At 39.0% G+C, this 26,428-nt stretch overlaps 1 protein-coding gene across 1 annotated transcript in view; it reads right to left on the bottom strand.

The window, feature by feature from the left end:
- trit1 (tRNA isopentenyltransferase 1) overlaps positions 1-26,428 on the bottom strand; it is a 65,322-nt gene that overhangs the window by 17,534 nt on the left and 21,360 nt on the right. Inside the window, exons 3-8 of the mRNA XM_007249276.4 lie at positions 18,279-18,377; positions 18,063-18,193; positions 14,028-14,170; positions 13,827-13,938; positions 8,237-8,349; positions 5,347-5,424 (exon numbers count right to left, since the gene is read on the bottom strand). Of these exons, the coding sequence (XP_007249338.1) occupies positions 5,347-5,424; positions 8,237-8,349; positions 13,827-13,938; positions 14,028-14,170; positions 18,063-18,193; positions 18,279-18,377 (676 nt within the window). The remainder of the gene's footprint in view (positions 1-5,346; positions 5,425-8,236; positions 8,350-13,826; positions 13,939-14,027; positions 14,171-18,062; positions 18,194-18,278; positions 18,378-26,428) is intronic.

The following is a 26,428-nucleotide window of genomic DNA, read 5'->3' as shown; positions in this document are numbered from 1 at the left end:
GCCAATGCTGCCCCCTTAAGGTGTGGAGGATAATGAACCAATCACTTAGTATATATCCCTCAGCACCTCAGGGGGCCTTAAATCCCCCCAGAGCTTCATGCTCCCAGATCCCGCCACACAGCTAAATTCCCGGCAGCCGGCTAATGCTGAACAGATTAGAGCGGTCAGCTGAGGGCCCCATGAGGCCCTGGAGGTTGAGGGAGGGGTGGAAGCTTAACCATGAGCAAAAGCAGGTCAGGAGTCCAATAAAGGCAATTTAAGGAAAAGCAAGAGGTCTTCTGAGGACAACAGTAGCACTGGAGCTACGGAAGCAGAGCAAGTAGTGAGCTGACCGTTTGAGTTGAGTAGGCTACTGGGTCAGAACCGAGAGGGGGAGTAAGAGTCTATAGGCTTAAATGAAGCTCAGCGACCTGCTGGATTCACTGATGAAGACACACAAAGGGCCAGAGAGTATTAGTGACGTACGACTCTGTGATGTAATTATAATGAATGAGCAGTGGGTGGGATAATGTGATGGGCAAGTCTGTTTTTAGGATTTAAAAGGCGGCTAATAAATGTGACATATGGTTTAGAAGCACAGGGGTCTCAAACCTGTGCCAAGATCAGGCAAACCAAGTCAAAAGAGATTGTAATTCAAAAAGCAACTAATTCTAAGAAGTTAAAAAGAACTAGAATTGCAAAGGTTTCACACACGTAATAAATGCTCAGTGTATTATTTTATGGTCTATAGTTGCATTTGTATGTTTACTGTACTTGGCAAAAAAAATATATTTATTACATTTTTAGGATTGTGTGTCACTGTTCATTAGCAACATACAATTTTGTGATGTAATCATAATGAATGTGCCGCAGTCATAAGATAATGTGATAATGGCTAATAATGTGACATAGGGTCCAGAGGCACATTTATTTGCAAAAAAATTAAAAATGGCTGTAATAACAACAAAGATGCAGAACTTCCAGACCTCAAATAATGCAAAGAAAAAAGCAAGTTCATATTCATAAAGTTGTAAGAGTTCAGAAATCAATATTTGGTGGAATAACCCTGGTTTTAAATCACAGTTTTTATGCATCTTGGTTTGTTCTCCTCCACCAGTTTTACACACTGCTGTTGGATAACTTTATGTCACTCCTGGTGCAACAATTCAAGCAGTTCAGCTTGGTTTGATGGCTTGTGATCATCCATCTTCCTCTTGATTATATTCCAGAGGTTTCCAATTTGGCAAAATTAAAGAAACTCATCATCTTTAAGTGGTCTCTTATTTTTTCTAGAGCTGTAGAACTTTATCTATGAAAATCATTATTACATTGCTTTGATTCGTGTTAGACAGGGTCCGTCACTCACAACCCAACCACTTAGTCACAAAAAATACAATGTGTAAGATGTTTATAGATTTCTTAGACTATACAAATTCATTTTTATGTGTACTAGGTCAGAAACACGACCAAATATGAAGATATTTGGAATATTTTTGGAATAAAATGACCAATCTTTCACATTGTGTTGTGAAAATGAATTCCATGTCTGAATACAAACAAGAATATTAATAATAAGAAAGATATTTGAAGGATATCTTTCATGTTGTGGATTAAAAAAGTGATGTAAAAAATACTGTCAAATGTAACATGGTAAATGCAACTCATAGTATAATAGTATGACTCATCTATATTCTCAACAGGCATGTTCTATACAGTCTCTGCTTCTCACCTCGGACCCAGCCTTCCACACTAACCTGAAGTAAGTCTTAACCTGAAGGCGGCAGAGTGTGGGGCCATATGGCAGGAGACAGACAAACACTTAATCAGGTTTAGCCACTGTTTCCACTCCATCCTTTTAGCTCTAACTGGATTGCTAATAGGCCAAGAGGGAGTGGACAGAGGCCCGTCTTCAGCGCCCCGGCCTCAGAGCTGCAGTACAGCGGGGCCGGGCCTGCAGGCGACTCTGGGGAAATGATGAACACTTGGCGTGGGAGGGGGTGGGGATGTGGGGAGGCTGGATTGGCTTGAGAGATAAACGACTTGCACAGGAAATCCGAGACACACTCTGCTGTTGTGGCGGAACAGCAAGGAAAGGAGGTGGTGGCGGTGGTGGTGGCGTGGGAGGAGGGCTGACATCCAGTCAATGAGCAGAACGGGAAAAGGATCAAAGGGGGTCCCACAGGATGGTGGACCATTACAGGAAGAGCGTGGAAAGGGTGGATGGATGGATAGATAGATGTTAGGAGAGGTAGAAGGAGGGCAGGAAGAACTGCATGAGGGCAAGATAGAGTCAAGACTGAGAATAAGATGCAAGCATATTCAGTTACACATGAGATGACCAGTTTTATATTTCCCCATCAAATCATTTTTTTCTACTTTATCTGGATGCAACAATGCTTTGTTAATCTAGTTCACTACTAATGCAACTCTATTTGTTAATTTTTAAGTCTTTATCTAATTTTGTTCGTCAATTTTGGTTTAGGAAAAGATAAACTTGAGTTTGGATTCTCTGCCCGAGCTTACCCCAATGCCCTGTCAGGTCTTTGATGTTTAAATGCTATTTTTTTATTTTAGATAAAGCTATGTCGAGATAATCGCAATATAGCAAAATAACAAATCACACCGTGATCATACAAAAATAAGAATGCTATAATCATAAAGCACTGGCCTGCAAAGCCTTCTGTACAGCCACCATATACCTCTTGCAAAATAAAGGCACTGTCACAGGCATAGTCACTTAGTGTCTTTTCCGTGAAGTTTGCCCAACTTCCATGTGCATGACACAGAAAACAAAGCCTGTGTGATGTCCATGGCTGGGGTGGATCTGGCCACCAGACAAGACAAATTGAAACTTTTGGAGACAGAAATCAGCAAGTAAGGGCACCTACAACTCAGAACTGTAGTTTAAAAGGTCAATTTTAAATTTCTACTTACTTAAAAAATAATAATAATAATAATTAAAAGTAGTTTAAATGAAAAAGATAGATATTGGAAAAGGTTTTACACTACAAATGTTCTTTTTTCGACAATATATATGGTGTGATATTAAACAAGGCAGGGCCCACGACGTCACCAGCCCCGCCCCCACCCACGCACTGTCTCACGTCCGGACCAATCAAGAGCTGAGTCAGCGCTGATCACTCAAAACCCGAGGAAAACAGCAAAACAACAGTAATCGACCCTTTAATCAGGCATTTAAATGGCTTTTTAAAAGATAAATAAGAGCGTTTCTCTGGGATTAAAAACATGAACTCAACTGTAACTGGAAATATCTGCGCAAAACTGTGCTGGACTGAGGTGCACAGCTTTCGACACGTGCGTTTACAAGTAGTGCCCAACCATGTGGATGCAGGCCATGCGGTTTCCTCGTGTTTACTCCTAACCACCCTCCTCCTCGTGCTCCTCCCCCACCCCTCGTGCTTCTCAGGCAGCAGCAAGCCTGTCACTTACACAGCCTCAGAGACAGCGCTGTGTATCTACTTCTTGTGTGAAGAATCAAAACATTGCATTGACGTATTAGATTTAATTGCCTTGACACTGCATGTCCTGCAATGTGACTACTGCGCATGCTTACATCACAATGACGATGCTTAAGCGATATATCTGCAGCCCTACTATACACACAGGTGAGAAAAGATGTATAGATACTCGGGTAAAGAGATGAAAGCCAGGAGAAGTTTACTATATATATCCTATAAATGGCTTATATTACAGAGTAATTTTAATACATGAATTAATGATGATGAATAAATCTCAATTCCTCATTAGCTTCTGATTAATCACTTATGAGCACAGGTAGAACAGATGTCAGTGGGTTTGCTCCTTGCCTGGGCCAGCAGTGAGTAAATCAGAGAGGCCAGAGGCTCAGGGCCGTGAGCGCAGGAGGCCCATGCAGGCCGGGGCTGCTGCCTTGTTTGTGTGTTTAATGGTCTGTGTGAATCCCATCTCGTTAAAGGAGGCTGTGATTGCCTGGCCATTAAACCATGCCGAGAGTGGAGAAAGAGAGACACACGCTCTCTCATACACACTCACACACACTCAATACACAGACACAAGCATGACACCAGTGTGTAGTGTGGACTCAGGAACACACATCAAGCGTATTCAGTCATGTGAGATCTGCATGTACCGTGCGCTGATGTGTTCAGTGGAGCGGCTCCTGAGGCAGACATCAGTACCGACACATACAGAGACTTAACCCTTACCAGCAAAACATTAACATGAAGCCAGACATACAGCCACTGCTTCCCCTGACGTCTACACCACACGCCAGCGAGACATGATCTACTGCATATTGCAGTGCCTTGAGCAGCAGAAATAAACCTCTCTCTCCAGCCTGAGTCACTCTCATATGATATTACCAACTAAAATAGCAAAAAGAGAAAAGAAGGACAGCTCTGAAGAATAGCACAGTCATGCTGACGTTTTCATTCATGGTCTTTTTGCTTATTAACCACTTAAAGGTTTCCTTGCACTAAAATCCACTTTCTTATTCTTTGTGAAATACAATAGGTCTCAAAGTTCTATATGCATGCTGCATTTGAACTGTTTTTTTTAACCTCCATTGTCTGCAGTAGCTAGTAAAAAAAATATTCAGAAAAATGAGCCGATTAGAAAAAGGACAGGGTTTACGTCAAGTTGTAAAATAGTATTTATGGCCTCGCCCACCTATAGGTTTAAATCGGATCTCCGGTGGATTCCGCAATTTACCGAGACCTTAAATATACAATAGTGAAGCACATTTTGACAGGGCAGCAGAGGACAGAACACAGGTCAAAGCGGTTGTCCTTCACGACAAATTTTATGATATAGAGCGGACTCTGGGGCTTCAACATAGTGAAACTGCCCAAGCACCGAATCTCCAAGTTTGAAAGAAAAGTTTTAATGCCACGGCAGTGCGGCTCTACCTCAACATTTTGTGATCGAATTTCAGGGGATAAGAAATCTCAGCATAAATGACACAAATGAGATGGGAGTGGCTACTTGATTTACACACAGCTCAAACATAAACCGCTTATATTAACAATAAAAATTTAAACTTGCAGCTACATGTTGATAATGTATGTAGGCTGAATACAATGCTACACAATGGTTTAGGCCTGAAGCTTCCAGAAGTTTTGTGAGTCTGAGGAATTATTTGGCTTGTCTTCTGGATTTGAATTTTGATCTTTGTGACAAACTTGAATGATCAGAGAAATCTGTACCATCTACGACAGTGTTTCCATTCTTGAGAAAAACTATGAAAAACTAATTTTCCATAGAATTTAACAAAATGTCTATTATATTATTATATTATATATGTCTATTACAGGGGCTATTCTTCGGTTTAGGGGTTGACTGTTAAAGGTAAAAGGGCTGCATTCTTACTCTTGAGGAATCTGTTGCGGACCCACTTGTTCTGTTTCCGGGCATAGCGACGCGTCGCCTGCTTCAAGGCCTCAACACCTGTGAGAAAGAGATTGAGACAAAATCCATATTTTAGCTTCAATACAAATCGGCACTGCCAACTTTCCCCAAAGCACTCAAAAACCCTTTCCACCCCACCATCCTGCATCAGGATCTCTACCGGAGATAGAGTGATGGGATGCATGAGCATGTGGGCAGATCTGAATAAAGCCTCAAGCTTCAGTGGCCTGAAAAATACACACTGGTTTTACTGGTTGTTTCCAACAACAGATCGATAGAATCAGCGCAGACAGATCCCTGTGATGAACAATCCTATAACCACAGCTGGGTGGATGCAGTATGGCCAGCAAGGGTGTTAAAATTATTTTTGATAATATTTACCTACACGGTCTGAGCATTGCATCAAGACCCAAGTTTATTTGACTGGTTGAATATCCACGGACTAGTTTGAAAAGAGCAATTTTCACACAACAGGCCACTAAAGAAAAACAAAGCATTTTTGGCAAAGAAATGTAAGTGCAAAGTTGTAAAGGCTACATTAAAGCATACAACTGAAAAAAAAAAAAAAAAAATCACACAAAGGCTAGGCGACGTGTACATTTAGATGTAGCACCCCCAAGAGGCCAATCCATACAAAACTTTAAAGAATGATAGCAGGCCCTGATTTACATATTGTGTACAAGTTTCATCCTGATTGGTGAATGTTTTGCCTGTCGAAAGCTTTCTTGAAACTTACTGGCTAATAGCGACCACAAAACGTACATATCAAATCTCCTTTGGTGTCTCATTAGCTCAAGCTATCAAGCTCATTTTGAGCTTGATAGCTTGTATGGTTCTTGAGAAACAGATTTCTAGCACTGGCTCCGCCCCCTGGGGGCGTATGTCTACATAAATTGACAGGATACCTCAGAATCATGTCATGATCAAAGGTCGGAAGTGTCATTCATGTCAGGTTAAGCATTCAAAAGTTATAACTGTTAGAGTAAGTTGGCTCTTCCTGGGTAGGACTAATTTGCATATGGCGGCCATATTGTTTGCAAATGTCAAGATGTTTTTGAAAATTATTGAGGCGCACACACTCTGCTGAGTTGTTAGCATAATGTGCCAACTAGTCCTAGGAATTTTGACCAATCATGACGTTTTATGTCTAATTAGCAAAAAATCTATGTGGGCGGAGCTTCACTGACCTTTCTGATTTGCAATAAACCAAGGAATCAAATAACTTAAGAATTCTCTCATAGCTATCAGGGTAAGGAAGTTACGAGACCTAATGTTTAATTTTGCCTCATGTCGAGCGGCTGAGTAGCGGTGTAAAGTATTACCATATGACCTAGTCTCTACGTCTTATGGGTTCTTCTGGCCAATCATTTCTATGGCAGAAAAAGAATAGGGAAGAATAATAATAACAATAATCAGAACAACTACAACAAATACGTTTTTAACACTCAGACAGCCTCTAGTGTGTATGTACCCAAACAGCAAGAGCTGCAACACTTCATAACTGCAGCACACCAACAATGCATGATAGTAACATTGCAGCACTGCAACAACTGCAACACCTCAGCACACCTACTTTAGCAGAGCAATAATGCAGCAGAGCAGTAGTGCAAAGCTGGAGCGCCAAAGAACTGCAACACTACAGCACAGCTAATTCAACAGAGCCAAACTGCAGCAAAACACCACTGTTAAACTGTAAAACTGTAGCATTAAAAATGCAGCACAACAGAACCACAACACTGCCACTTCACAACACAGCAACACTGCATAAAAGCAATGATGTAGCACAGAGTCAATGCAGCAGAGCAACACCACAGCACAGCAACATTGTTGGATAAAAAAAATATACAACATTGCAACATCACATTAATGCAGTGCCTCAGCACAGCCTTGACACTACGTTAATAGTAGGACTGCAAAGATTATTTAAATTTGTCGACTACAAATTTCATTGTTGTTAATTTGTAACTGTACCACATTACACAAAGTTCTGGGAAAAGAAACGCAATGGGAGATGGGTAAATAGCTCACTTGGTCACAGGTTACACTCAACTTAGTCCGTCTCGCCAAAAGTGGCCAAAAACAACAGATTACATATTTACTTAATCAGTACTTTCCACATTTAAACAACTTCTAGACATATAAATGCCTTTTAAATCTCATGTTCAGCTGTTTCTATCGTTTTTAGAGATGGAAGACATGGCAGAAATAATCGTTTACTAATTGGCTAAGCCAAAATAATTAGCAGATTAGTAGACTACAAAAATAATCATTATTTGCAGTCCTAATTAATAGAGCACATCAGCATTACAATATCACAGCACATTTAAAATTATAGTAGTTTGGAGTAGAGTAAAAGTATAATAACAGCTGACAACATAATACTATGTTACTACTGCAGTATAACCATAGATTTCTCAAATCCAGATTTGAACTAAGGAACAATACTGAACTTTTCAGTATTCAGTATGTTTTCTGTTAATTCTGTTTGGCTCCGTACTCAAACACGCTGACTGCTTGTAAGTTTTGGATATGGTGCAAAAAACTAGACACAGAGTGAGAAAGAAAAAGGCTTTTGACATAAATCTACCAAATCTATCTCTGGGGTCAGAATGCTCCTAGGAAAGAATTACAGTATTATAAAGAAAGTTTTCAGCAGTCAGAGAACATGAAGGCTTTCACAAATGTTCAAACTCAAAGACACTTGCGAGAACATTTCGATCCTTTACACTTCTCTGGCAAAAGTCTGAAACTTTTTTTTGTCAGAAAGATACATTGGAACACTCCAGTAAAGGGCTCTAAAGGAAATTATCCAGCAGTTTAAAGGTTCTACTTGGGGTAGAAGAGGCCTTACTTTTCATTTTAAGCTCCTCTCGTTCCTCCTGGCTGACATCTGCTCCTGCAGTCAGGTACTCGTGGAACTCTTTAAACCCAATGGACTGGAAGATGCCATGCTGGTAGTCCTGACTGAAACAGAGACCAGAATAAAAGGTCTTGGTTTATCATAGCCAACTTTCACTACAAGCAAATATTTGAGAACTAGAATAGTTATGCCATTCAAGTTCAGTGTGGTTCTATAGCTAAATTCACTCAATCAGAGGAGAATTAGAAAGAGACGTATGAATAATGGCAGAAAGTGAAGTGGATGTAAGAGTTCAAAACCCTTAAAAACATAAATGCTTTTACACAGTCATATCATCAGCAAAACATACAATTAATTTATCGGACATACTGATACAGAAATCCAAAGCCATTTGACATCAATGTTTGTACAGTGTTTGTGTCTTTTTCTAGTTATTATGATGAAAGTGTGAATGTGCTGTGTGCAAGTGTGTAAATTCTGCAGTAGAGAGTGCCGTAACACTATCTGTTATAATGCTGCTTTACTACAGACAAAGGTTTTTAAATGGACTTTTTTTAATCCATTTCCAAAGCTTAGTTTATTTCCATTGCTACTTACCAGCTGTAAGATCTTTTTTTAAACACTAACATTTTTTTTATCATTTTTTTTTTACAATATAATTGTAAAAAAAAAATTACTACAAAAATTCTTTACATGGTTAAAATGGCAGAAATAAAGGGAATAAATGGGGGTGCTCTAAAACTTTTAATTGGGAATGTATGTTCTAGGCTATATCAGAAACCACTCATTAAGATGTGGGTGAGGCAGTAGATTTATCCCCTATACGCATATAAAGATCAGAGCTGTTATTAGCTGCAGGTCTAATAACAGACTGATACTATGCTAATGAGATCACAATCATGCCGGAATCAGCGGATTAAAAAAAAAAAGAAAATATTTGCAGCAATCAAAAATAAACAGATGATAAAAAAATATTTAGGGCTTTAATGTGGCATGGCTATAGCAGAATTTAGTTTGTTTTCAGATGATGCCACAATCATCAGAAATGACAAGACAGTGTGTGCGTCTGTTAGTGTAACAAATGACAAGCAGAAGTCGAAAAGGTACACTAGGGTCATCTGACTCACGAGAAAGTTAGCTTTCAGCCTTCCAGCACTGGCGGCTTCCTGTGACAGAAGTGCTGCTAGTTGGGGGGACTAGAAATGACTAGAATTTAGGAGAAATTAAGGACAAAAATAAGTAAAAATAATTAAATGAATAATTAAAACCTGTGCTGGTCAGAAGTTTGTATTTAAACAATATTTCAACATACTTCCTGATGTATTTAAGAATTCATGAGGAGCAGAACTGTATGTAACAATGGAATAATTGGCTAAAACATCTATACATTTTATAAAAAATATACAGCACTGGTAACATTTAATGTAGTTTTTCTCTCAAATACCAAGAAAATCAGATACAGTCCCAATTTCTACATTTCATAAACATTTATGTATCAGCATCAATCCACAATTCTCATACTGGTGCATTTGTGCATCACCCATATTATATTCCTACATGCCCTCAGAATCAGTCCGTATGTGAAATATACAGAGATGTGTGTGTGTGACACACACACACCGCCGAGGAGTCCTTGGGGCGGATAGTGGCAGCTATCCGGAGAGAAATATGAGAGCATGACTCAAAGTGAGCGAGACGGTGGAGAGGAGCGAAGTTTGACCTTCCTGCTTTGTGACGGCACCATGTGAAAGGCGAGATGTCCGGCGGAAGAGAGGCAGACAAAGCCAGGGCAGGGAGACGAGTGCGGGAGAAAGTGGGGGAGAGCAGGTTCATGAAAGTGGAAAGAGAGAAAAGTGCTTGGGTGGCCAGTTTGCGTTAGACAGGGGATGGTCAGCCGCTGCTGCCGCTAGCCTGAGCGGAGACTGGTGCTGATTGGGGGGCAGGGAGGGTCAGGTGGGGGCGGAGCTATGACTGTCGCGACAGAACTCTGGGCAGCCAGCCACCGGCGCATCAAATCACCGCAACCCCACCCATCCCTGGACCCCAGACAGCGCTGTGTCATCAACATCCACCCATGCAACACACACACACTCATACACACTCACACAAGCGTGTGCGCACACATTCCGCAGTGCAGCCAATCAGCCAATATCACTGCACAATCAGCAAGCAACAGCACAGACTATAATATCAATAATTAACTCTTTAATAGAGCACTTTCTCAGTTTACTGGGATGAGAATTTTCTAATGATAAAATAAGACATTCAAAGACTGTAATATATATACATTTTGTAAAAGTGAAAGTAAGAGACACAAAATTACTAAATATTTTAGTTTAAAGTATGTGTAACATATCTTTTTGAGAAAAATGGCTGCTTCTTTTACATTTCTACATAATATTCTATAGTTAAACATCTTACTTTTAGTTACAAACTTACTTTAACATTTTTTTTTTTTTCATTTTCATTACCGAATAGCATCACATCGCACTCGGAGGAAAGCGCATCGACTTGGTTCCGATACATCAGTTTACAGACGCCCTGTGCTGATCAACATCACTTTTTGGAGTGATGTAGGGAGAGAGCGCCATCTACCCACCCAGTGAGAGCATGGCCGATTGTGCTCTCTCAGGGCTCCAGTAGCCGATGGCAAGCAGGACTCTCTGGATTCTAGCAAGGAGGTGTGGAGCAACTTTGAGCTGGATAACGGTGGAAAAAGCGATTTGTCAGGACAAATTATGCCCTGTGTCACTCAGTCTGAAGGGTATTTGGACAAACTGTTACAATCTCTGGATCTCAGAACGCTGTGGGAGAACAGAGGTGTGCTATTCATCAAAGTTAAGTACTTTTTATCATCATGTTTTACTACACCAAAAGTCAATTTTACACCAGAGTTCTCCTTTAAAGGTGGACTGTATGGTGTTGCTATTTGAAAACCCTGGTGTTACTAAGTGGTTGATACAGTGTTGGTAAGGGACTACTACAGGGTTTTAAAATGGTTGCTATGGTGTTGCAAAGCAGTTGATATGGTGGCCTCAACTGCTAGACCTATGATGCACCGTTAGTCCGATGGAACAAACGCTTCCCATTGAAAATGAATGGGATTCATTTCTGTGTGTAGACGTGACGGAGCAATGCAAATGCAGTATAAGTGTTACGATTATCTTAACTGCTAGAGAGAGTGATTAAAATGATCCTGGCTCAACCGTTAAAGAAACATCTTAGTGCTCATATGTTTTTGGGGAACCCAGTCGAGTACAGAACTGATTTGTTTGCTGTTTCACACGCAGCTCATTACTACAAGCAATTACACAATGCTCTTTAGTTCTCTGTGTTGTGAAAGTAATGAGGATGATTCACTGCCTGACTATTCACTGACTATTTCTTTTACTTGAAGAAGCTTTGCTATTTTCAGTTTTAATAAAAAAACTATTCTAAAAGATAATTACACTCAGTGCATATTAACAAATACATCCCATTCTGCCAGTTACTTAAAGCTGTTCTATTAAAAGGGCTGAAATGTGAAAAGGTGAACTTTCTATTTAACCTCTCTAAGCACTTTAGGCGATTTATATGCACCTAATAAATGGGAAAATACATATTACAACATACACTGACTTTAATTACACCCTGGATCATTAAAGAAAGTCAAATAACTCCTTAAACATCCATGTTTTAAAGTTAATTTGTGCAATAAAGCCACCAAAATGCAATAATCTACTTTTATAGGAGTAATGATATCTAGCCACTGTCACAGCTGAGCTTAAACAAATAAAAAAATTATCAGTAAGCTCAGTGTTTTGATATGAAGTAGCCATTTTGTTTTTAAATATTACTTCAGTAATGGTATCACCTTATCCAAGCAAAATGACTACTTAAAGCAACATTATATAACAATTTCACTTTAAAATATCAGCTTCAAAACCATATTGATGATCCACTGACATGTAATAGGGAGATTTGGGTCACTGCCAGTCCAAGTTTGTTACACTGTACTATGTAACTTAGGTGGAGCTGCTCAACCCCACTCATGGGAAGTGTGAAACACCACATAATGTTGTCATATTTGTGTTATATTCTGTAATATTACTCTAATTCTTTCACTTTAGATGTTGTTTCTGTATCTTTTAGATTGTCCGCAAATGCATGTGTAAACCTGTCCACAAGTGTGAGCTGTGCAATTTGTATTTATGACAGCAGAGAGAAAGTAAATTTAACTCCGCAACTTTAGGGGGAGCCCAGGAGCGAAAAATATGAAATCTTATAACACTGCTACAGGTCTTCACATGTATTTCCGCTACCTTGAACAGTGCACCCTATATGTTGTTACAGCTGTATTACTATAAGCCTCAGCCACATGTGTATACCATAAAATCATTTTCTTTTCTTTAAAAGAGAGAGAGAGAGAGAGAGAGAGCTCAGTCAAAAACATCACTCCTTCGTTTCTTTACTTTTACTATGAGTGAATGAGCTACTGAGCTCTGAGTTTCCCCTTCTGAAGTCTCCATTGCTCCACCAGCCACTAGAGTTTAGTAAAACTGAGCCGGATTCTTTCTTAAAGGCTGTACGTGTGACGTAAGTATGTTAAGACGTGGCGCCATAAGAAAAACTCCTGCAAAAAGCGTTCCAACAGCCCAGTTTTTAGAATGAATATATTAGCAGGGATGGTCGTTCCAGCACACTGGTACCATTACACACAATGTTGTATCATTTCTCCACTCAGAAATGTTTCTGCTTTTAGTTTAGAAACTAAATAATACAGTCTGCTGCTTTAAATGAAAAAGAAAAGAAAATGAGGATTCAGCCCACCTGCTAACAAAGGGCATAACTACATAGATAAACATTTAAGATTATAATTTATTGTTCCACTCAATCCATTGGAGGAAAAAAAAATAAATAAAAAAAAAACAGGAAGCTTCCAACAGTCTTTTCTAACAGTAACGTGATGTAAATGAGAATATGATCCCTCTACTCTGTGGTGCACCCTGACCCCATTACCAGTGCCACGTTTCAGACACTGTGCCGTCCTAGCCTAGCCATGAAGATACACCACAATGAAGATACACCACAAAGTGTAGTACTCAGAAATATCAACAGACTATTCCTAAAACAAACTGTGTAAATCAATCACTACTGAAGAAAATGCAATAAATTAAAGCTGTGCTGTAAATCTGTCAGCAGTTATCAGCTCTTCTAGAAGTCACTCATTCAAAAAAGCTAAAAACATGAGCTAATTTGGGAACTCTAGAAATTTGAATATGCAAAACAGCACAAAATGTGACCGTTTATTTAAAGTTACACTTCAGCTCACATCCTTCAAGGAAGTGATAAAGAGTTTAAAGCGCTCACAGCCATTCTCCCTGCGACAGGCTGGAACATGTTAAACACTAAACCTCCACAAAACTGGTTCTCCCTGTTAAATCCCTTATTCATGCATTTATCAACCAGTACGGCATAATGGGATATTTTTAGAAGGTTACGAAGACCACAGTGTTCCTGGCAAAGAATGCAAAAGAATACATCTATGCCAACTGAACAGTTTGACTACACCAACCGAATTCCAACCATGCCTGTCAATCACCTGTTCTCCTGGATTTTCTTCTCGTTGAAGCGCTGGTGAAAGTCTTTCAGTTCTTCTATCAGTCCGGAAGACAACATCTCATCCACACGCTCGTCCAGCCTTTTATCCAAAGCTGAGAAACAAGGAGATTTAGAAAAGGCTCCCATCACTACTCTCCACATCTCTGGATAATCTACAAAGATAAGGGGATCCTTATCTTACCATCCATGTTGGAATGAAGCCAGAAAATGCAGGGGTCAGTGAAACGCAGAGGACCTCCAAGACCATCTCCCCCTTCCTGCTTCTGCTGCTCCTCCAGCAGACGGCTGTGCTGGATTCCTGTCTCCTGGTACACCTGAAGACTCCTGTCAACAAATTAATTGACTTATATACTTATAAACTATAACCATGTGTTTATATACAAGGAATTATCAACAATTTTTCCATTACACTGTTATGTGTCAAATTTCAACTTTCAACAAATAACCATATATCAAATAATTTGGGAGAAATTTGTACGACTTTTATTTACATGAAGAAAAATGTACATTAATAAAAAAAATAAAATGGTTTATTAACCAGTTGGGATTTTTTTGTAATATTCAAGCCCTTCCTACTTTATATATTTTATAATATATACCCCAAAATGGGGTGAATGATGGGAGCATTAAATAAAAAATATGAACGTAACATTTTATGATTGTCAATGTACTGCACACTAAGATGTGAATATAAATAAAGTTGTCCTCTAAAGTAAATAAAACGATAAAAACATATAGCATTTAAATAAAATGAAAATTTGTTTATTTAGACTTATATTTCCCAAGTCATGACAGCACTAAAAATAATATAACTTACAATAATAAAGAAAAGAACTAAATTTACGAAACATTTGAGAGACGGTTAGTTGTTAGACAGGCTCAAAATGATTGAAGGGGGGTGGGTGGGTGGGGGGGGTCATATTTATACGATTTTCTTACAGCACAAGTTTTATGCAGTTGCTGTGAATCCATTTAAATACATCAACAGCTTTTAAGCATAAGTACCCTTGATGACTGAAATAATCAAGTGTGAATTACAGTCAAAAATGTAAATGGAGAATATTAATGAAATCAGCGGAACAGTGAATTATCTAACAAACAAATAACTTTCTAAACAGCCGTGCTGAAACTTTTATCTCCAGAGCTCAGATTTTCCTGCTAGCCTGTTTCAGAAAATCTAAGCTGGTGAAAAGCTGGTTGTGCTGTAGAAAACATACCATATACTAGTAAACTAGCTGGTTAACCAGTTCTTGACCAGCATATCATTAGTTTTAATAGAGTCTAAATTGTATAGCTGGTCTGTATCAGTATGACCAACTTTACCAATTGTGGTCATGCTTGTTTAACTATCATCAACCTGGTCATACTGGCAAATGACAATATGGCTCTAAAATAATATTACGATTAGGGCTGGGGCGACGCGTCGACATAATCGACGTCATCGATTACGAAAATACATCGATTTGCATAACGCGCGTCGGCGCGTCGTAAACATGGCGGTGCCTGTGGAGAGCATGGACTCCGGAGAGCGATCTCCAGCTACAAAAAAACGCCAGCGGGCATCTAAAGTTTGGGAGCATTTCACGCAAAAGGGCAACAATGTGGTCCTCTGCCATATGTGCAAAATGGGGATGGTCTATCACAGTAGCACAACTGCTATGCAGGAGCACTTGAAGCGCAAACATCCAGGAGCACTATGTCAACAGAGTCACACAGTAAGTTACCGTTTACATCAGGGTCTCCGCGGGTGTCCTTAAAAAGACTTAAGACTGTCTACCAAAGGTTTTAAACCTGCCACAGGCAGAAATTATACATTTTTGGTTTATATTTGTGCATGGCATTTCGCAGTTTCCAGAAACAGTAGCATTATTCATAAGTTCAGGTGTTTAGCTAAGCTAGCTGCCTTAAGTTATTTTAGCTAGCGCCGTCGGCGCTGCGGTGTTACACCGTTTTCTGTCACCGTCGGAATTTTGTGACCAGTGCTCACGGTTATGAGCGTTCATTGGCAAAACGGAAGCTTTCTATACCTACACCTTACCCTCAGCCCTAAACTTAACTGTTTTGGCCAGTCGGGGTAAACATTAGAAACGAACATGTTTCGAATCGGCCAGTGCACCGGTCTGCTGAGAACTACTTGCCAGTGGTCACAAAATCTAGCGGTCACAGAAAACAGTGCAACACACGGTTGTGATGTATGGGAGCTTATCCATTTTTAGCGTAATAGATCTAAACAACGTGTTGTACATGTAAGTGATTATAAGTGTGGGGTTTGGTTTAGTAGGCTTGTGTTGTTGTTGTTATTATATATAAATATAGTAATTTATCGTTTGCTTTAAAACGTAAAATAATAGTTATTTAAATATGTTTCTCAATAAATAGATTAGTCGACTAATCGAAAAAAATAATCGTTAGAATAATCGTTTAAAAAATAATCATTAGGGACAGCCCTAATTACGATACTTCAAGCTATTTATTTTTTTGACAATATATATTGCGATATTAAAAAATGAAGGGCCCATGACATCACCAGCCCTGCCCCCACCCGCGCGCTGTCTCACGTCCGGATCAATCAAGAGCTGAGTCAGCGCCGAGCACTCAAAACCCGAGGAAAACAGCAAAACAACAGTAATCGTCCCTTTAATCAGGCATTTAATGGCTTTTTAAAAGGTAAATAAGAGCATTTTTCTGAGACTAAAAGCACAAATTCAACTGTAACTGGAAATATCTGCGCAAAACTGTGCTGGACTGAGGTGCACAGCTTTCAACAAGTGTGTTTACAAGCACATGCTCAACCATGTGGATGGAGGCCATGTGGTTACCTCGTGTTCACTCCTGCCCCCCAACCCCCCCCCCCCCCCCCCCTTCGGGATTCTCAGGTAGCAGCAGCCTGTCACTTACACAGACACAGAGACAGCGCTGTGAATCTACCTCTTATGTCAGGAATCAAAACATTGTAACATGACGTGTTTAATTTAATTGCCCTAAGTGACATCGCACGTCCTGAAATGTGACTATTACGCATGAACACATCGCGATGACGATGCCTAAACTATATATCGTGCAGCCCCATCACACAACACAGTCTCAAGTGCTTCACCTAAGAAAACTGTGAGGAAAAGGTCCTGTGAGCTCCCCCTTTGTACTTCTGAGGGTTTAGTATCTCTGTATCAGTAAAAAATCTCTTATTACTGAACCTTCACAAATACAGAAAGGCTCACAAGACCTAATTCAAGCATATGATATGATGGACCAAATCCTCAATTCACACAGACACATCAGAAAGCTGATCCTCAGATGAGGCATCACCCCGCTCTCTGAATTTAACACCCAGCTTCCTGTCATTTTTCCTGTCTATCTACAAGGCGAAGTCACAGCTGAGCAGCTCACGCGGTGTCAGAGAGAGTGGTGAGTTAGGGGGCAATTTTAAAAGCAGCAGCTCTATTAGACAAAGGGAGTGTGGGTCTTATCACCACAAACGCAGCGGCACAAAGGATGGCATCAATTAGCCAAAAGCGCTGAGCCAGAATCGCAACCCAAAGAAGAGGTGCTAATTGGCCCCTTGATAGTGATCAAACACCAATCAAAGCACACCACTACGAGCGTGTGACACTGCAGACTGGCACACCCTCAGGCAACTCTTTCACACAGGTGGAGAAACAGATTTTATCAACTGCTGCCAAAATTAACCAGAAAACTGGTTAATTGTGCGTTTGTGTGTGTTGTGCTACTATGAGTGGATTAGACACAGCTGTACTGCTGGAGTTTTTAAACACTGCGTCCGCTAAAGCCCAATTTATACTTCTGCGTTGAACACACGCCGTAGACTACACGTATCCAGCTACGCTGTGGAGCATGTTTATACTTCTGCATGTGCGTATCAGCAACTCTGCAACACAGAAGTATAAATTGGGCTTCAGTTTCAACTCAATAAGATACTCCTACCTAGCTGCTCCCAAACAGCTGAGCTTGATTATACTATAGAGGTATGGTAAATGGTAAAAAATGGTAAGTCTTCCATCCTTCGGGCACCGACTATCAGGCCTCACTCCATCTTCGACAATAATTTATATAACCTTGCCATGGTCCAGCTGGCCAGTGCTTAACCTTACTCACATGATTATACCTCAACTTATACAGGTGTAGCCAATCCAAAGTTGTCCCCTAAAGTATTCTGCTCTTAGTCTAAACAAGACTGAAAGACAACACTGATTTATACCTTGCAATTTTCCGTGTGTCATTTGGATGCAACATGGCCGCCATATCTGGGTCCACCTCCTTAAGTCGTTTGTGAAGTTCAGGACCACCCATTATCTCAAGCTTGCGCTTTATGTCAGTTCCACTTTTCTGCTGCAAAACAGAAAAGTCTACAAGTTCAAAACTGTACTTAGGAAAACTGATTACTCTTAAACAAGAAAGATAAAAAAGTATTTACCTTAGTATCAAGAAGAACTTTCCATAAAATAGATTCAATGTAGTAGTTGGTGCCTCCAACAATAACTGGCAGTTTCTCCTGGTGATGCAGGTCCTCTATGTGAAGGGTTAAGGAAACAAATGTTTTCAAATTATATTATAATAGTTCATTCTCTCGAAATTGGATGCAGTACATCAAAACGTTAAAAGTAATTCGAAGGCTGTTTCCACAAACACCTCCTAAAAATACTGCAACAACAAAAAAGATTGCAAATCATTGGTCCAATTTAATGTGGTATAAGGCTAACAATATTCCACAATAAGATCATTAGACCAGCAGTGAAACATGGTTTGGGATGTTTTGCAGCTTTAGAGACTTATTGAGCTTCCAAATGATGTAAACAATAAGTTATAAGAGTAGGGATGCATTAAATATTTGGAGACATTTTTTTTGCTCCAGAAAAAAGCAAGTAACTGAACAAAAGCAAAGGATATTTTCAAGACATACATTTAGGCTATGTTCTGTATTTGGCTTTTGGGAAAATTTAGGAGAACAAACGACTTCAGTCAAAAAATTTAATTTATGCGCATCCTGAGGTAAAAGTATTCAATAATAAGCTTTAACTTTTTTGCAGACAAGACAAAAAATAGAAAATTAATTCGTTTAGAAAATAAAATATACTGCTCTTGAAATAATTAAGAAACCACTTCAGTCTCTAAATCAGGTTCTCCGGTTTCGCTATTTATAGGTATATGTTTGAGTAAAATGAATATTGTTGTTTTATTCTATAAACTATGGACAACTTTTCTCCCAAATTCCAAAAAAAAATAGGTATTTAGAGCGGTTATTTGTATAAAATGAGAAATGGCTGAAACAACAAAAGAGATGCAGAGCTTTCAGACCTCAAATAATGCAAAGAAAACTATATTCATAAAGTTTTAAGAGCTCAATCAATATTTGGTGGAATAACCCTGGGTTTTAATCACAGTTTTCATGCATCTTGGCATGTTCTCCTCCACCAGTCTTTCACACTGCTTTTGGATAACTATATGCCACTCCTGGTGCAAAAATTTAAGCAGTTCAGCTTGGTTTGATGGCTTGTGATCATCCATCTTCTTGATTATATTCCAGAGGTTTTCAATTAGGTAAAATCAAAGAAACTCAATTTTTAAGTGGTCTCATTTTTTTTCCAGAGCTATATATACTCTTATTAAAAAATCGTTTATTGGTTCCTGAAAACATGTAAATGTGAATTAAACTTAAACTAGGTTTCAGAAATGCATCTTGGTGGCTGTGTCTGCGCTGGCAATTACCCCTGTTCCTCCACACATGCTGTGAGGGGATTATAATAAAGAGCATCAGAGCAGCAGAGCATCCCTGGAGTAATTAAATAACTGATCTGAAGAGGTTCGGCCCATAAGCTCAGAGTCTCAGCAAGTATAATTGGTCTTGCTTAATTTTTGGGTAGATATGATGGCCCTCCTTCTACCCCAATCAATTACTCAGGGTGATGTTAGCCAGTGTGGGAGTCTGTTAGTGGTGTTACAGAACTAGTAGTAGGGTTGCAACGGTATGAGATTTTCACGGTATGATAACCGTCTCAGAAAATACCGCGGTATCACGGTTATCACGGTATCACAGTTTGTTACATATATTATTAAACTGACCCTTAAAGAAATTACAACAAAGGTTTTTTGTTCAATTAACTATTTATTGTAGAAACTACACCATCAGGTGAAGGAAACCATGTTTTTCCACTACTCTTAAGGGCATTAAGAGTGTATATATATATAAAAAAAAAGTTGGTATATAACCAGATACTGCAGAAAGAGGGGATTTATTTCTGACATGATCCTCACAATAGAGATTTCTGTTTTAAGGCTTTCACACCTTAAAACCTTCAACATATGAAAAACAGGCACGTCAGAATTTGAAAATTAACGCATGTAAATGAATGGCGTCTTTCACATCCAGTCCGGCCAGGACCTTTACACGGACACGTGAATCCATCGTAGCACGCACTTCACGCCTGTACCTGCGTGCCCAAATTTCGGATAACTCAGCGCTTTTGCGGGCGCTTACCGCATGGGTTGTGCACGACTACAAAGAAGTTTTATTTAGGTTATTTAGGTAAAATTATAAACTGAACACATACTTTGCGCTGCACAGCGGGGTGGTGTTCTCGGAGATGGGAGAACAGGTTTGATGTATTTCCTCCTTTAGCTGTGACTACGGCCACATTGATTACAAGCTTGTTGATTACAAGATTACAAGTCTGTTTTCAGGCTGTTTGAATGAGCGAAATATGATCAGAATTATGTTAATTAACACTAACATAGAAGCATAGAACTATTATTTAATAAAAATGATTTTTAAGAACAGCTACACACAGTGCGGAGAAGTTCACGTGCGAGAGAGAGAGATTTGCGTGTTCTGATGTGAGCTACTCACAGGTAAAGGTTCTCTTTTATCTCCTCGTGCTCATTTTAGTCCAATTCATAATTCTGCAGTTTCTCAGTGTTTTCTGTCATATTTTGCGGCTAGCGCGAGCGCTTACAACTAACACCGCGGACCGCGAGGTGCAGCCGCGCTGCCGCTGTTATGCCGAATCCGACTCCCTGCTCAATCCGACTCCCGCTTCGCGGACAGAATCGGCACAACACCTCCCGCTGTAGAACTGCGGGAGTGAAAACAGCGCTTATAAATAAATTAGTTAAGTTTCACTTTCAGTTTTCGTTATTTGGTTCGTTTTCATTAACAATAATAATTGGTTACTTAGCATTAACATTGTGATTATCACACCAGAGCTTTATTTAAAAATAAAATATATAATTAAAAAACAGATGCCTACATCTCAGACTATTTTCTGGAGCCCAACCCGACCCGGCCCGAGGAATGTGGTGGGAAATCTCGGCCCGAACGGACCCGATTTCGGGTCGGTCCTCGGGTCAGGTCTGGTTCGGGCAGAGAATCTAAGCTCTAGTCTGATGCACTTTCTGCCGTTCTCACCGCTGTGTGCTGAGTAGCTGAAGCGGAGCAGAGTTGCGCATGCGCGGGTGACTTTCTCCGCTGGCTTGCTTTTTACCGGTAATAAGCAAACACACACGGTATGATAACCGTGCATTTTAATACCACGGTATACCGTGAAACCGGTTACCGCTGCAACCCTAACTAGTAGTAAGGTTAGTGTTCTCCTCCAAGTATGTTCAGCTGTCTAGCGGTGCTGCATTAGCAGCAGTTAGCTGATATGTGATTGGGTGGCTTCATGTGGAAGCCTTCACCCTCCCAGCACTGGTGGCATCAGAAATTGTTGCAAAAAAAAAAAAAAAAAGTAAAAACTGGTTTCAAATAAAATGAATGAATTTTGTGAATGAGGACAGCACCCCTAGCTTACTGTGATCTCATGAGCATCGATTACGCTGTGTGTGCTGCACTGCTGAACTGGAGCAGGGCAGCTGCTACTATTATAGCAGAAGTGGCAATCTTTACAGACAACTATATAAAATAACAGACCATCAACAGCCAGTTTTATCTGTGTATGGAAGATGTTGGGAGTGTTAGTGCCTCTGTGTGTGTGTGTGTGTGTGTGTGTGTGTGTGTCTATATTACCACACCTTAGAGTGACGCCTCCTCTCAGCCATCACACACACAGAGTGAGCTTCTCCCCGATCTATTAATATCCTCAACCATCAGCGCTCACTTCCTACCCAAACACTGCAGCAGCAGCAGCAGCAGCAGCAGCAGGCGGCAGGGAAAAGGAGGACACACCGACACAGTCAAATACAAAACCAATCCGTATGACAGCAGGGCCGCAGTCGGGGGTACATTTAAAAGCCACTCAGAAATGCCACAGCATTTCAGGTAAAGTGCAAGAAAAAAAAAGTCATGCAATCCAACTTAATTCATGGAAACCCCATCACTAATGTCCCAGCAATGGCATTTACTGACGTTTATTCAAATACAGCCCATCTAAATAATGGTCACCACTTGGATTTAGCTAAGCAACCAGGTAAGTTTTATTGGATAACTGCATTCGAAAGACACATCCTGTGGTTGTGGAAAAGATGCTATTTTTTTTCTAAAGGGTCAAATTATTGCATCAAGCAGAGAAAACATCTAAGGAGATTGCTGAAACTACTAAAATCAGGTTAAGAACTGTCCCAACACACTATTAAAATGTGGAGAAACATCACTTAAACTTTCGGTTAAATCAAATCATAGAAAAACAACACTAGAATTTAGCGATATGTTGAATACTGAAAGCACCATATTTTTAGCACCATTAGGAGCACTGGATTATAAGGTGCACTATAAACAAACGTCTATTTTCTGGTCTATTTTCATTCACAAGTCGCATTTTAAGCGGCACTTGTTAGGAACAGGGGTGTCTCCATGTTTCCCTTTTAATTCAGCAGGTCTTGCCGCTGGGTGACAAGACCTGTAAAGCTAAGCTAAATAAACAAAACTGTAATTCTTCAAAAAAAAAACATTTTCAGACGAGTCAGACAATTCAAACCAGTGCTAGATATTAATCTACACAAATTTCTCTCCTTAAAACTAGGAAAAATAAATTATTGTGAGTGCGCCGCATAGTGCGAAAAATAAGAAAAAAGCATTTCCACATGCACAATGAAGATAGCTCAAGGGGTTTGGTCTGTGTATCCTGAAGGAACCCCTCATCAGAGAGGTCAACTGACAAAATTGCTTGAATTCACTAGTGAGCTTAAAGGTGGCCTCTGAAGCAATGGAAGGAGGTCATGTGGTCAACAGTGAATGCCTGCAGTAATCAAAGCTAAAGGCAGTCCAAGCAAATATTAGTGTGTAACCTTTTTTGGCCAGGCAGTATATTACAATTAATAATTAAGTACAATATCCTGTTAAAAAAAAAAGGCACGAGAAGCACTTCAGTGTATTTTTGCATAAATTCTACACATCTCTAAACTTGTACTTGAGGTATAAAAGATATTCCCTGAATTGCTTTAACTGTTATAATGATGGCTGTGTCCAACATCCGTGCAAATCACACATTTCTATAATTTGCTTAACAGAAAAAGTAATCTTTTTTTTATATATTAATCAAAGCATTCAGAGAGCTCCCACACTCTGGGGATGAGGCACTGGTATCCTATGAGAGACGACCCATCAGGGTAGTAAGTTTTTATAGTTGGAAAATACTTTTTTTTGTTTGTTTTTTTAACAATGTATTGCCTCAGAAATAATTGCAATAAACAAGATGTAATTTCCAGATGTAATTTAAGCGTATGACAAACATATTTGCAAAAAAAAGCTATTTAGCTAACTGAATGGTCAGGCATAGTATAGTCACATGACTGGCAAAGCAAGCTATAAGTTAATATTAGTAATATTAGTCTGACTTAAACATTTTGTATTCGCTCTATTTTTTGTATACATGGTTAAAATGAGGGTATTTCATAAAAAATGTGATAGTCTGCATTGTTGTGCTGTATTTTTTTGCATTTTAAATGTTTGTGTGAGCTGTGACTGTGAAATGCTTTACAGCATGTGAAGTGGACCTTGAGTTGCAAAAGGTCAGGAACCCCTGTAATAATAATAATTCAATCACATCATAGAAAAGCAAAATGAACTTTTATTATTACAACTACTCAGACACTGAACTTGGAATATTAAAACTGTTTTAAAATCAAAAAGTAAAGTTCATTCACTTTAATAGGCTCTCATTAGTCATTTGGCTTAAAGTCCAAATGTTCCCACACTAAAGCTGTGGAATGCGGCTTTGAAACCAAGTCTATTAGCATTTTTTTTTCTAACTTTTTGCTTTAAGCTATGCAATGAATGGGGAAAACACTCATTATCCTCAAGCAACACTTAAATGTAATCTTAATTTCTCATTCTGATGCAATCAATAAAGATTTTAAGCACAGTAGGCAACATCAACATCAAGGTCAACAAAAATGATCAAGGCTGTGTATTTCTACTAGTTCTCTCTGCAATGTGTGCGATTAATAAGGAAATGTAATTTAAAAAAAAAGCAAAATAATTGTCATGTTTGATTTACAGAGCTCGGTGTGTTGTATTGCCATTTTTGTGTGTTAAAAAGTTTAACTTAACTTTATATAGTTTATGTAAATACAGCATCGCTACTGCCGAGTTCAGAAGGTAGATTATTTTTTATTTATGCTCATATAATTAAATATCTCTCTTTCTCTTACTCTCACTGTCTCTCTCTACATAAACAGCTGCTGGCATGTTTTCTTTTCAAGTTGGTAATGGTGAAATATTTAACTAGCATATTTAACTCACTTCCTCCATTAAAGCGCTCAAAAATACTTATGTCACGCTGCCAAAAAACAAAATGAATCACTAGCAAATACAACATTTTATTTTGGTGACATTTTATTTTATTATTTATTATTTTAATAATAATAATAATAATAATAATAATAATAATAATAATAACAACAACAATAATAATAACAGAAGCAATTTGATAACTGGAATTATCATGTCAGGTGTACGACTCTGAAAAGTATTTTAATATAAACTATAGATAACTGCTTATATATACACACACTACAATATCCTTCTCTACGTAGATGGACTGTTCTATCAGACAGTCTGATCACAGCCTGCATTGACATGCTCAGTCTCCTGAGGAACAGCTAATAGCACATCAGCACTGCACACTAATGCACCAGCACCACTGTCGATAAAAGTGTGCTTTCTTCCACAATTTTCAGCTCTATTTACTTAAGAACATCTAAAAACAGACACCTATTTATCTAGTCCCTGTTCCTATTAAAACTATTAGATATTTAAAGAATCAAAACAGTAAAAAACAAACAGACATAAATGAATGAAGACCAGCTGTTCAGGAGAGTAGCTTCAGCAGATTTTTACAGCAGCTACTCTCACAAAAGAAAGCACGTCTACAGGGACAGCCAAAACATCTGATCTTAAATTATTCACACCTATGAAGGAATAACAGGAGGAAAACACCAGCTTTTAAAACGCCAACAGACAACTACTACCTCAGAACAGCCTTCAGTACAGTAGCAGTGTCACGATTTGATGTTTATGTGTCAAGAAATAAAGAAATTTTAAGATATCAAGTTATTAGGCTAAGTTGTCAGTATGCATTTAATCAACATTCTGAATAAATCTCTGATCTCAGTGTAGTAAGTGGAAAAATGCCTAGATATGTTTTCCAAAGCCTACTTACAACTCTATGATTTTTTTTATAGTAGGTCAAAGAATAATTTGATGTGCTCTGATTAATTGGTTTAGAGTAAGGCATAAAAACTGCTCCTTTAAAAAGAACCCATACAGTTTAGCATCACACAGTTTTGTTTTCAGCAGTGTAGAAGAACATTTTAATGTTTTCTTTAATTAGTCCAGAGCCATACAGGACACTGCTAATTAAGCATGTAATAGTAACGTATTTTTTTTTTGCCTTTTCTTATCCTGTTGTAGTGCACTCATACCAAACCTGAGGAGTATTTGTTTTTATTTCCACTCTGTTTTTTTTTTAGGATTATTTTATTTTAATGGAAAGATAAAAAGTGTCTGAGGTTCATGTTGGATAATGAAGAAAAAAAAAAAGCCAAAACGAACACATTATTCTGGTTTGTTAGCTTGCCTTAATATAAAGTTGACTGTGGCTGAATTAGAGCAAGGAACAGTTCATGTTACTGATTTAAGGAACTATAGCTCAATGGTTTTTAATCTGTATTTAATAAGAGACAACTGTTCCTTAATTCAATCAGATCCTGAAGAACAAATCTGATCATGTGCTGCCATCACACCAACTGTAAAGCCATGACACTAACAACCGTACTGTGCAGCATTACACTGACATGCCAAAGGGAATTTGCCAGGAACTATTAACATGTCCCAGGACTTTTCCTACGACCCATAAAAGATAATAATCCCAATTATCATAATGCCTACTATGTAATCCCGGTACTTGACACCTTGCCATGGGCATGCTTGACCAGTCATCAACCTCACTCACAAGATAGCACCTCATAACTGTGAGCATCCCCAAACCAACCTCTGAGGCAAGACTTCATTACCAATTTAAATCCTGCCATTGCATGACTTTTGCCATGACCTATGGTAGCTAAAAATCACAAATCATCCCCACTGGTGGTAATGCCCACTATGTAATCCTAGTACTTTACATCTTGCAA

The sequence above is a fragment of the Astyanax mexicanus genome, chromosome 3 (assembly GCF_023375975.1).
Source record: "Astyanax mexicanus isolate ESR-SI-001 chromosome 3, AstMex3_surface, whole genome shotgun sequence".
In the NCBI taxonomy this organism is placed as follows: domain Eukaryota; kingdom Metazoa; phylum Chordata; class Actinopteri; order Characiformes; family Acestrorhamphidae; genus Astyanax; species Astyanax mexicanus.
This window is presented reverse-complemented; position numbering and strand designations above follow the sequence as displayed.